We start from the raw sequence: 12,592 nt of genomic DNA, 5'->3' as shown, positions 1-12,592 counted from the left end.
AAACTTGTTTACACCCTTCAATATGGCCAATGCTAAACAGTCAAAATTCATGACTCATGAGATCTCCATTTAAAAGGGTGCATTTTGGATTATCTTCATTTACTTTCTGGTTATTGAGCATTTAGAGGTCACATTTTCAAGTTCCAGAAAAGAAAGAAAGTAGTTGTCCTGTAAATTAGGAACTTCTCTGGGAATGTGCGTTGATATTTTTTTTTCCTTTTGGTAAATCACCTAGTATAGTGTCATGTTTACAAACCCAATTTTCCATGTCAAATGAAACCTATATTTTTAAACTCATTCCTAGACCCAGTTCTGGAATCTTTGTTTGAACAATCTGAAGCCCCAAAATGACCACTATTAAACACAAAGAAAAATATTTTGATTGTGACAAAAACCAAGAAGTTATGAAATACTGGTTGAAATACAACACTGATTTCAGTGCAGAGCTGTCCATAATTTCCCTTCCTGGCTTTAGCTGTTGCAGAAGAGATTGTATAGTACATGATACACATATTTCCGACCTCGGCAAAAGCTAATAATGGAAGAGAGTTAGAAACAGAGATTCAGCTGTAATTCTGAACAGTCTTGTTTTTACTGGTTTTGGCCATAACTGCTTATTGTGATTTAGTAGAGTCATTAATAAATATTCTCCCATCTTTCCTCAAAAATGCAGCTGTACAAATTAATGTCAGTTACATGCACAATGTTTCCAGTAGCATCTGAACGACAGGTTTACTTCACTGCTTCTCAGTGGGCAAATATTTGTTCAGCAGAATTAATTGAAATGCCAGTAGAGGAAACAATAGCAGGTGAAAGGAGATGGTTCTCCAACAGTGCTTTGGAGTGACACAATCACTGTAAAACTGGGCTAGGTTGAACATGTACCAATGAAAATACCCCAACGTATTTAAAACAATAAATACAAGACTCTGTTCAGTTTAATGCAATAAGAATAAACCCTTATTTCAGTTTGAATTTGGATGATGTGCATTATCTCTGAGAACAGATTCTATTTTGTTGACAGATGTGGGCAGGGAAAAAGTCCAGAAACACCTTCATGATACACTATTATCTAGCAGTGTCCCACTAAGATCTGTTGAAAAAAATTCTGCTTCTGTTAGCATCAGTGAAACCCTTTGACTTGAATTTGGCCCTGTGGGTACACTAATGCTAAACCTTCTTTAAAGTGTGCTATTCGGGCAAACGGTTCCCTAGAGTTTGCTCATGAAATAGAATTCAGATTGAAAGTGTACACAATAGAAAAGAAAAACAACCAATAGGGATTTATTTTTTATGTCGGAATGTTTCTTCTTCATAGAGAGGAGCAGCAAAGAGCATGGAAGCCAGGACAGAGCGACTGAGAGCAAATACACAACAAAGACTTCTGGGCTCCTGCTATCTTTAAAACTCTGGTTGTTGACAAAGAAGGGGAAGCATTTGATAATGGTCAGACAGACGTGAAGTTAAGCCAGGAGAACGAGATAAGGCTTGGGAGATGGACAATTGCAGCTGTGACTAGTGGAGTGTCATGTCACTTCCAGACTTTCCCTCCTTTGCCCCTCTTAGGTAATGTACAAAAGACATTTAAGCTAATGCTGTTCCCTAGCTGACTGTTCAGGAACATTAAATGAGAACTGTGGAGTGAAGAACAAATAGAGGTGGTTTCTATGCAGTCCCACCAGTGTACATCTGACATACTCCTCGATAGACCTACTCAGGCCTAAATGAGTAGAATTTGGCCCAGAGTTTGTGAAACTTTACACTGAAATACATACTAGAATATTCTTCTCCTCCCCTTATTGGTGTCTGCTACTCAGCTGAGGAAAAGAGAATAACTTTTTAATGTGACACATAATAGTGCTGGATTGTTGTTGACCCTTATCCATATGTGGCTCACGTACGGGCAGTTGCAGTCCCTCCTAAAAGAAGTGCAAGGATGTTTCCTTCTCTATGCCTTGGGGATGACCAGAGCTGCACAAGGGACCGGTGGGAGGTGTAATGATGTTTACACTGTATATCATTTGGCTGTAAGAGGTCTCGTGTGCTGTTCAGGGTTCCAGACAAGATGTGGCCCCTAGTAAACAAGGAAGACAAAGCTGGAACATGAGTTGTATGGAAGCCAGTTAGTTGTTGTAATTGTAGCTGCTTTCTTCAGTTAATGCCTCCTGCTTAAGAGAGACGGTTTTTTGGGTTTTTTTGGTCATGAAGGAAGTGAGGGCCTCACCTCCCTCCACACTGACCTTCAGATAGGGTTATGTATTGTGCAGGCTATACCGCACACCTCTCCTTGACCTTAAAGGCACAATCCTTCCCCACGCAACCTCTGTGTGGGGTAGTTCTGCACTGCCTCCAGATCAGGGCTGTTCCTAAAAGGTCTAATCCAGCCTACAGTGTTGTTAGTTTGTAGGAACAAAGTGGCTATGTGCTGTCCATGCTTCTAGAACCCTGTAATATGCAGAACAACAGTGCACTGACTTGGCAAATTTAATAGAGCACAGATTTCTTGAACATCTCTGTTTAAATCTGAAAACTGCTATTTTTGGTGAAAGGGAGGAGGAGATTCAAGAGACTTTTACCATGATGTCTCATTATTTGTCAAAAGATCTTACTGGGAGATTATTGCTAAAGGGAAATAGGCAAGCAAATATACAGTATAATGAATGCATATGAAGAAATTATTTTTTTAGTAGACATGGATGTGCAATTATATGGCAGGAAATTGTACCTTGCTGCAATATTAAGTGCAACATTTTGAATAGCAGAAACACTGGAGAGGTAAACTTTTAGGTAATACAGAGACGGCCAAGCTTTAAAAAAAAATGCTTCTGGGCAGACCAAACAAAACAGGGGTGGCCAGCCTGTGGCTCCGGAGCCGCATGCGGCTCTTCAGAGGTGACTCTGCGGCTCCTTGCCTAGGCACCGACTCCGGGGCTGGACCTACAGGTGCCAACTTTCCACTGCTCAGCCCCAGGCCCCACCCCCACTCCACCCCTTACCCCAAGGCCCCCTCCCCTGAGCCTGCTGCACCCTCGTTCCTCCCCCCTCCATCCCAGAGCCTCCTGTACACTGAAACAGCTGATTGCGGCGGGCAGAAGGGGGTTGAGGGGGAGGTGCTGATTGGCAGGGCTGCCACAGGCAGGAGGGGCTGGGGTGGGCTGATGTGGGCTGCTGACGTATTACTGTGGCTCTTTGGTAAAGTCTGGCTCCTTCTCAGGCTCAGGTTGGCCACCCCTGCAAAGCATGACAATTTCATTTCAGCTCCAAAGGGCTAATTAGTTGACAAGCTAGCATGCTTTCTGCAGGACACTAGCAGCACTGTAGTCAAGGTTTAGAGTGACTCGTCCTTCCTAAAACTCTAGCTTCATTTCTTAACTTCCTCAAAACAGTGCTTTTGGGACCTCACGCAGTTTTCATGCTTTCCTCTTTCCCGAAGCATTTAAAAAAGGTTCTAGAATCCAGGCAACCATTTCTGAGTTATCTGTGAGTTCCCTTTCACAGTCTTTGTTAAAAGAGCCACAGCACAGAGGGTTTTTTGGGAGTATAATTGTACAGTGTATAATTTTACATGACTACTAAAATGATTTCATCATAGGAATTTGTCCCTAATCACTGTTGCTAAATGGAAAAGCAAGTTGCTGAAATTGAAAGGCACAGTCGTAATCCCTGTAAGATTTATTAGAAGCCGGCTGATGCTGTATAAAGCTCTCATCACTCCAGAAGGCTGGGCTCCAGCGTGGGTATTATTTCAGCAAATCAAGTCAGCAAGGACAAAACCCAGTGTGCTAACATGAGCAGTATGCCGATGGGCACATTTTCTATCCCTCCACTCTCTCCACTGGCGCTGTTCTTTTGTCAGGGGAGTGAGTTTTCGAGTTCAGGGTTCTTGTAAATTTGAATCTCTCAGCTGACTGGCAACACAGCTAGGAGCAAGGACAGATGCAAGGCACAGCGTCCTACCTCCTGTATGCTCCCTCTTGGGCTTTTACATCACATGATCTCCCAAGGACAGCTGGCATGGTGGGCCTAATTTCAAATCTTCCAGTCTTAATAGCATTCTTCAAATCCCAGGGCAAACGTGAGTGCTTTCATGTTGAGCGGTGGGGACCAAATGAATTCTGTTCCTATCTCTCTGTTCTACACTCACCCTAATAGGAACCCCATACCCACAGTATTCACTTTGTCTCCCTTCAGAGTAGCAGCCGTGTTAGTCTGTATTTGCAAAAAGAAAAGGAGTACTTGTGGCATCTTAGAGATTGGTTAGTCTCTAAGGTGCCACAAGTACTGCTTTTCTTTTTGTCTCCCTTGACCTTCTCTTGACCATAGTTACAAAACAAATAAAGTTTCCCATACCAGGGAGCATCCCCATCCTTCCTTTTCTTTGCTTGCTAGCCACCTGCTCTCCCACTTGGCTAACATTATGCTGGTCCCTCCTTTCTCCCGGCCACAACTGCTGCTGTGATGGGCTTTGTTTTCTAACCTCTCAGATGAGGTGCTACCAGGTAGCAGTAGGGAATCAGGATCATTGATATGTGTGCTGGAGGAGAAAGCATGGCCTTGACTCCGCTCTGCCTACCAGATCTTGACCCTGCACCCTCTCCCCACGTGGTCCAACCCAGCCAAAATCCTGGAAATGAGCGCTCCCCAAAGATTAGCTGGAAAGTATTAAACGTTTGTCTCTCCCTTCTTTATCTCCATTGACAACTCCATTATCTTTTGCTTTCACACAAGCTGTGTAACCTTTAACCTTCCCTCTCCTTCCCACTCCCAGGGCTTGCTGATTCTGTTTCCCTCTTTGGAAGATCTTCCTTCCCTTTCCTACTCGAAAACCTGTTTTCCATGCTCTGCTCACCTCTTATTATGGTTACTGTCACTTTTTCCTGTCCACCTCCCCCGTGTGAAGCACCGACTTAAGCTCTCCTCTCCAGCCATTCCATTCCCTATGCTTCTCCCAATCCTTTAGCTTTACTTTTCCCTTCATTGCTTTGCCCCTCGTCAAAAATACTCTGCTTCTTCTATGCCTGAAACAGTTCCCTCTCTCTGCCTGCAAAGCACTTGGTGTCCTCTTTAATATCCCACTTTTAAAAGCACCTCTTTGAGCAGTCCTTCCTGCCTGCACCTCCTCCTCAATCTCCCTATGTCCTGCATGGAACCAGATACACTGTGCTTGTCATGTGTTTGATTTTACTGTCTTAGAACCTCAGCAAGTTGCTGAGCAGCCTGAAGTGCCATTCACCCTGCACAACATCAGACCCACTGACTGTTTTAGCTCGTTGTGTGCTGCAAACTTACTATGCAGTTACAGCACGGTGACGTATGTGAATGCTGTTGTACCACAGTGTTCCACGTGTAATGGTATTTAGTCCACTTTTTTTCAATACATTTGTGTAAAATCACTGCAGCAACAACGTACATGGCACAGTACTATTAGTGTTTCGTAGTTCTCGTGTTTCTGGTGTGGAGGGGGTTCTTCTATAACTTAATGTTCCCCGTGGTATTTGTTTCTTAATCATGGGGCTTGGGGATTTCCTTTATAGGCAGGAGAAATAGTCAAATGTGTGGTAAATTCTCTTGCCACACAACATTGCTTCAGGGTTTTGGCTTGTACAAAAAAAAATATGTTTGTCATGCAACTGTCACATCAATAGAATTTAAGCAAACCCTAATCCCTTTGCTCATTTTTACTGGAGGTTGCTCTAAGTCAAGTGAGCTCAAACATTTGAACTGTTGCCCATTCTGAATTTCAAATTCCTTCCACATCATTACAATTATGAATGCGTTTCAATATATTATGTATGCCTTCCCTAGCATAAATTCAGTACAGTATGTCATGGTATAGGACAAGTACAGAAAGCATCTGCCACAAAAGAACAGGAAGTCCTAAAGCAGCGTGGTTGGGATTTTGTGATTTGGTCACCAGTGTTTCAGTTTGCTTGACATCTGGAAGGATGTGCTTGTCAACATATATATTGTATTTAGGGAATACTTTAAAGGCAAACACGATGTGAATACATTGTTGCAACAAAAGAACAAAAAGTTTTGATTTTCCTTCTTTGAAGGAGATTCTTTTCTTGGTTTTAAAACTGTAAATATTAATACTGGAATTGATCACCTCTTTGTCTGTGATTGTTTATATGGTACCTTCAGTGCCTACATCTGATTTTAATTTTGTAGCTTCAGAGGTAGAAAGAGTTATTAGGTTTTTTTGTCTTACAAAGAGTTGTCTGGGATTGTAATATTTATCTGGCTGCTTTCAGATGCCACAGTGAGGAGCATAGTATAAGGCCTAAAACTTCAGTGGCTTTTCCATGTGGTAAATTGTTTCCTCATACGTTAGCCTAACCTACATATGGTACCTACCATAGTTTAGATCAGTGGCTCTCAAACTGTGGTCAAGGATAAGTAGTGGCCCACAGAGAGCTGCTGGGAACATTCCTAACATCCAACTTCTAAATTGTTTTAAAAACCATGAAAATGCATTAAATATTTTCCTAAGATAGGACAACATTCTGGTATCTTTACTCACGTTGAGCAGCACCTTGCTCTGTATGTAATGTCACTGGGACAACTCATGGGGTAACTTGCTTTCAGTGTCAGAGCATGAGAATTTAGCCTGAACTACATAACAATCACTGGTTTCAGAGTAGCAGCCGTGTTAGTCTGTATCCCCAAAAAGAAAAGGAGGACCTGTGGCACCTTAGAGACTAACAAATGTATTTGAGCATAAGCTTTCATGAGCTACAGCTCACTTCGTTGGATGCATTCAGTGGAAAATACAGTGGGGAAATTTATATACACAGAGAACATGAAACAATGGGTGTTACCATACACACTGTAAGGAAAGTGATCAGGTAAGGTGAGCTATTACCAGCAGAAGAGAGAGGCGGGGTGGGGAAACCTTTTGTAGTGATAATCAAGGTGGGCCATTTCCAGCAGTTGACAAGAACATCTGAGGAACAGCGGGGGGCAGTGGTGGGGGAATAAACATGGGGAAATAGTTTTACTTGTGTAATGACCCATCCACTCCCAGTCTTTATTCAATCCTAAATTAATTGTATCCAGTTTTCAAATTAATTCCAATTCAGCAGTCTCTTGTTGGAGTCTGTTTCTGAAGTTTTTTTGTTGAAGAATTGCCACTTTTAGGTCTGTAATCGAGTGACCAAAGAGATTGAAGTGTTCTGCAACTGGTTTTTGAATGTTATAATTCTTGACGTCTGCTTTGTGTACATTTATTCTTTTACGTAGAGACCTTGCAATTTGGCCAATGCACATGGCAGAGGGGCATTGCTGGCACATGATGGCATATATCACATTGGTAGATGTGCAGGTGAACGAGCCTCTGATAGTGTGGGTGATGTGATTAGGCCCTATGATGGTGTCCCCTGAATATGTGGACAATCACTGTAGTTGCCACACAGATGTTATGCAGTTGTGAAAGGCAGGGGAGGTTCTCTGCAGGGATCATAAATGGGAGGGCGATTGTTCCACAAGCCTGTCTGGGGCTTTGTGCAGAATCCAACCCTTGCTGGAGAGTTGTTTGTTTGGATATAAGCTTATTATAGGTGGGGCTTTTAGCACTGCATATTATTAAGGTTGTTCAACACTTCCTACTTGAAATTTTCAGCTGCTTGTGTAGCTTTGCCAAATTTTAACCATTCAGGTTGAAATTTCCCACGCCAGATGTCTGCCTCAGGCTGAATTGTCTTGGAACAGTTCAGCCAAAATGTTTGAGCTGTTTCTGAGAACAAGGATAGGGGAAAATACTTTGTTTTGCCCTTTACAAATATGCTGGAAAACTTTTCTTTGGGATGCTCTAGTGCCATATGCTTTAGAGCAGAAATTTGAAATTTGTCGGGGCACCTTTGTATCAGGGAGGTGCCTTTTGCTGTTCCTGTGAAAAACCACTCAAATATGGCCAAGTTATCAGCCTTTGGAAAAAGTCACCCATTGCACATGCTCAGCAGAACTTCTTAGAGTTTAACAACTGAAATCTCTGAGGATTGCATCCTTGCAGAGCCCATTCGAACCTATCTCAGCTCCTACTGCTGACCAAACTGCACATGCAACGTTCCCACAGAGTGACCGAGCATACCTGAGCCCAGGGGGTCCAGCGGGGCTTTCCCTGTAACTGCTATTCCTGGATACTCTCCGCTGGGTTGCGGCTGGGAACTAGAACTGAAAGAAGGGAGCTTTCTCTGCTGGGCACTCAGTGACATCTCCCCCTGCTGGAGCCAAGGCAGTGAAATCTGCTTGACTCAAATATATTGGGCACAAGAGCAGGGTATAGGGTGAGGTTTGAAAGGAAAGGAGTAAACTGGGATAAGGATCCTGGTGAGACCGGGGGTGGGAGGGAAAGTAGAGAGAAACTGGAACTGGGGGTGGTGGTGACAAGGCTGGAACAGGGAGGCAGGGGGACTGAAGCTGGTGAGAGAAACAGTGCGGGGGACTAGGGGCCAGTTGCGGGGGATTAGGGACACCTGTGATTGGCACAGGAGCTGTGGGGAGAGGAGGCAACTGTGACTGGCTGTCCAAAGAGTCTGGGGACAAGGAGTCAGGGTGGATTGGGGAGGGGACAGGACTGGAACTGGCTAGACAAAGAGACTAGGACTGGGATGAAAAGATGGGATGGGAAAGAGAAACGACAGGGACAAGTTAGAGGGGAGTAGGCAGAAGGGGAAAAGCGTGGGGTGAAAGAGGCAGAAGGGTTTGTGAGCCAGAGCATAGATTGGAACCCAAGATTCCTGAGTCGCACCATTCATCTGCTCTCAGCAGATATCTGTGAAAGCCACTGGTGATGTGTCCCATTCCCCTCTAGTGCTGGTCCACACAGAGGATGTCACCCTACTCCTCTGTCAATTATGCTGCTAGTTCAAGTAGCAGAAGTCTGTGTGGTGGATTTAAAGTTCCCAACCCTGTTGCTGCCCCATGTCGATGTCAATATGATGCCACAGGATGGAATTTCTGGTTTTTTAGTTTGCCTTTTTTTTCCCCCCCTAAGAAACCTAGGAAGTTACACGAACTAGGTTAAAAGAAAGTTATTAAGGTTGCACGGTCAATCACTCAGGACCATCCTTTCTCTTCTTATAGCCCCCTGCCTCATTCGCTACATACCTTGCAACTTCTGCACCAAATAAAATGGGTCCTACAGACAAGTCTCCTTCACTACACAGCCCTGACTCATACCTAAAGCATCTTCATTCTATGCCCTGAATGAGGTAGGGATCCCATGAAAAAAGTAGTCAGTGATAATGGAATTTAAAGACTGTGTAATAATACATGCGCACAAGTGGACCTAATCTCTGGCAACCTAATATTTGAGTGCTTGACTTGGCAACGTTAAAGTAATGTCCATATGGAACACAACAAATGGTGCTTATTGCCACAAACAGTTTTTCCAAATGTGAGCAGAGAATAAACTGATGGGATATTGTCTGCCAGAGTGTACAGACATCCTAAAACAATAGTTCGGAGACTTGCAAACTGCCCTGTTCATCTCAGATGGGATGTTGGTGCTGAAACCTGATGAAGGCACTATTAAATGTATCTTGCAATCTAAACTGCCTGTCAAAGGTACCACATACCCCAGTTGTGTCTTGCTCAATTGCTAAAATCTCCAGTTCCCCCTCCACAACCATTACGGTGTGGTTATGTATCCTCAGTGCAAAATTCTGCAACATAAGCATAAATAAAACCTTGGCAACATCAATTTTATTGTTTTTTACATGTGTTACGATGATTACCAGCATAATGGTGACAATACAAGTGGAATAAGAGCTGTGCATCTAACAGCAGCTTGGACACTGATTCAGTTTCATTGCTATTTGCCTCTCGTGCCTTTTCATACTTTGAAATGAAGTAACCTCTGGTAGTACTTGAGACCCCAATGCTAGTGAGATCAGCACAGATCAGTGGAGGGTTCTTTCCTTTACCTCTCCTATGGTCCTCTGAGTGAGGATTGGTTTCCCATTCTTATCATGAGTCAGACAGAGGTAAGAACACTTGAAGATCATACTAACCCTAGGGAGAGGAGTGGTGCTGGCTAGTTTTCTCATGTCTCCAGTGGCAGGAATAGCAGGAGGTGAGGAATGAGGAAGTGGAAGGAAAGAAATGGATGGAAGCAAATTGGGGGGGGGGGGGGAGAGAATCCCAAACCACCTCTAAAACTGAGCACACCCCCCATCAGCCTGTGACAGGAACTGGGCAGCTCTGCTGTTCTTTGCATCCCGTGTAATCTGTCTGTGTAGTTTTAAGCTCCAATCCAGCAAAGCAGCTAAAGCACACACTGAACTTTGTGCTCAAGTAGTCCCACTAAATCAAACTGGGATTGGAACTGTGCACATATTTAACTGCATGGCTGGATTGGGGCCTTATTGCATCTATATTGCTTCTATATTAGCATGTTATTTACATGAACGTGGGGGGGGGGGACAAACTCACATGCGTGCCCGTGTGTTTTCTTAATTTCCAATCAACTCTGCGCTATATTGCACTTCTAATTATAGGTTTGTGCTCTTCTATGGCTCATGATTGAGCCCTAAATAGAAAAGAGAGTAATTTCTAAGGATTTAAGTGACTCAATCTGCCATTATTAAAAAGTGCTTTCATAAGGAAGCGAGGTTTTCATTTGAATCCTGTGATCACACTTTGTGTGTGTATATATTGTTTTAACAGATTAAAGGCTTTGCGTGGAAGACTGTGGCTGGATAAGAGTTACTAACTTTTGGAAATTGAAGATGGTGCTACCGTGGAAACAGTTGTTCCTGCTTTCATTCATTGGCTGCCTTGGAGGTAATGATATATGATAATCTCTAACTTCTAAATTAGAACTGTACTTTGGTCACTTCTTTAAGGAAAAAAAAAAAATTGAAAATGCCAAGCTAAACTATATAGGAGTCAAACATGCATTGTAGAATTTAAAATGTCAATAGTATTCTAAATAACTGCTCTATTCATTTGTTACATTGGGCCACACTATTCAAACAGGTAAAAGATTTGATGTTATTAGTTATGCTTATGTTGTAGCTGTGCAAATATTTTGAAAAAAAATCCTGTGGGGTATTAAATTTAGATGGGAAATGTTGCACTTCAGTATATTACCCAGGCAGACTGCTTTAGCTTTTGTTACAACTCCATATACTTCAGAATGGGTCTGTTCACAAAGGATACTACTACTCTCACCACACCAGTTCACAACTTGTAGGTTGGCTTTTTTCACTCTGGTAGCCTAACTAATCCACAGTGCCTGGAGCTTTTGATGCCTTAGAGTTCTGCTCTTCTGCTGTGACCTTAACTTTTCTACCATTTCATTCTTTGCTTCATTGAGGTCAGCAGCAGCTCCTAATTTTGCTTTGTGGTCTTGTGTTCTGTGTGTTCTTGTTTACAATCTCTAATCATTTCAGAAGGTGGAAAGGAACAAAGAGCCCTATCTTGTCCTTTGTAGCTACATCCTGGTAACCACATCCACAGTGACTTCACTGCTTATTTGACTTCACTGGGATTGCAAAAATCAGAATTCGCCCACAGTGCCCATAGATGCCCTGCCACCCTCCTACCCAACACACACATTCTCCGTCCAACAATTGTAGTGTCAGTTTGTTTTTATTGTTCTAATATCAGTGGTCATCCCAAAGAAGTTCAGTGTTATTTTGAGCCACCTCATTCAGTAAGGTTCTTGGATGTACTCGAATCTGCAATGAGAGAAGAGAAAAGACAAATTCCTTTTCAATAAATCACTTGGCAAGTCAAGGCAGAGCACAGGTAAGAGACTGACTACAGAAGTAGAGAAGAGATCTGAAGTGGCAGGGGGCTAGTCTCCAGCAAACACATTCCTGCCCTGTTGAAAACCCTAAACGGATGATCTCCCTCATCGGCTTTTACATCTGGACACATGAATGTGGATTTAGAGACATTTGTCTTGCTAAACTGGGCCTCTAAAGACGATCCCTCTGAGGAGCAAGATCTGGTCATCACTCTATTGATGCCTGTTGAAGTGAAGGAGGAGAAGAAATATGTTATTTCTGAAGTGGTGTATTAATTGCAGAAATAATGTCTGCAGGCAAAATTCCTACATCTGGAACAAAAACTCTCTCTAGGAGAAATGCAGTTGTTTTTTCTTTAAAACATGAAAGGCGGCTCTAAACAAAATCTATAAGCAGACTATGGGCCAGATTCGGGACCTACACCAAACAGAGGGCGTTTATTCTCTGCAAAAGCACTATTAACATATGCCTATATTTTGGCTGGTGGCAGTGCTAATTGGTGTGCAGAAGGGTGTGCTGGATTAGGGATGTGGGCACATAAGAAGTTGGAGCACTTCAGGGCACGAGACTGAGACCCAGGAGATCTGTGTTCTGCTCCTGACGCTGCTTCAGACTTGCAGTGTGACCTCGGGCAACTCAGGTAACCTCCCTGGGACTCAATTTTTCCCCATTTGCAAAGCGGGGGTACCAGTAGCACGAACACTATGAATTCAAACATTAGACAAGAAAAATCCCATGATGTTTAGAAATACAAACTGCCTTTCTTTTTAGGGCTGCCTTCTGGTTATGAATTAACACTCAAATTAGGGGGCCTTCCCCTCCCTCATCACCTGCAG

The 12,592-nt window shown here is 43.1% G+C and overlaps 1 protein-coding gene across 2 annotated transcripts in view; it reads left to right on the top strand.

Moving 5' to 3' along the window:
* CNTN3 (contactin 3) overlaps nucleotides 1–12,592 on the top strand; it is a 259,535-nt gene that overhangs the window by 45,687 nt on the left and 201,256 nt on the right. For both annotated transcript variants that reach the window (XM_084635126.1, XM_084635127.1), the window contains exon 2: nucleotides 10,669–10,785. In XM_084635126.1, the coding sequence (XP_084491252.1) occupies nucleotides 10,731–10,785 (55 nt within the window). In that variant the 5' untranslated portion in view covers nucleotides 10,669–10,730. The remainder of the gene's footprint in view (nucleotides 1–10,668; nucleotides 10,786–12,592) is intronic.

This window comes from Lepidochelys olivacea (assembly GCF_965140295.1).
Source record: "Lepidochelys olivacea isolate rLepOli2 genome assembly, chromosome: 7".
NCBI lineage: Eukaryota > Metazoa > Chordata > Testudines > Cheloniidae > Lepidochelys > Lepidochelys olivacea.
This window is presented reverse-complemented; position numbering and strand designations above follow the sequence as displayed.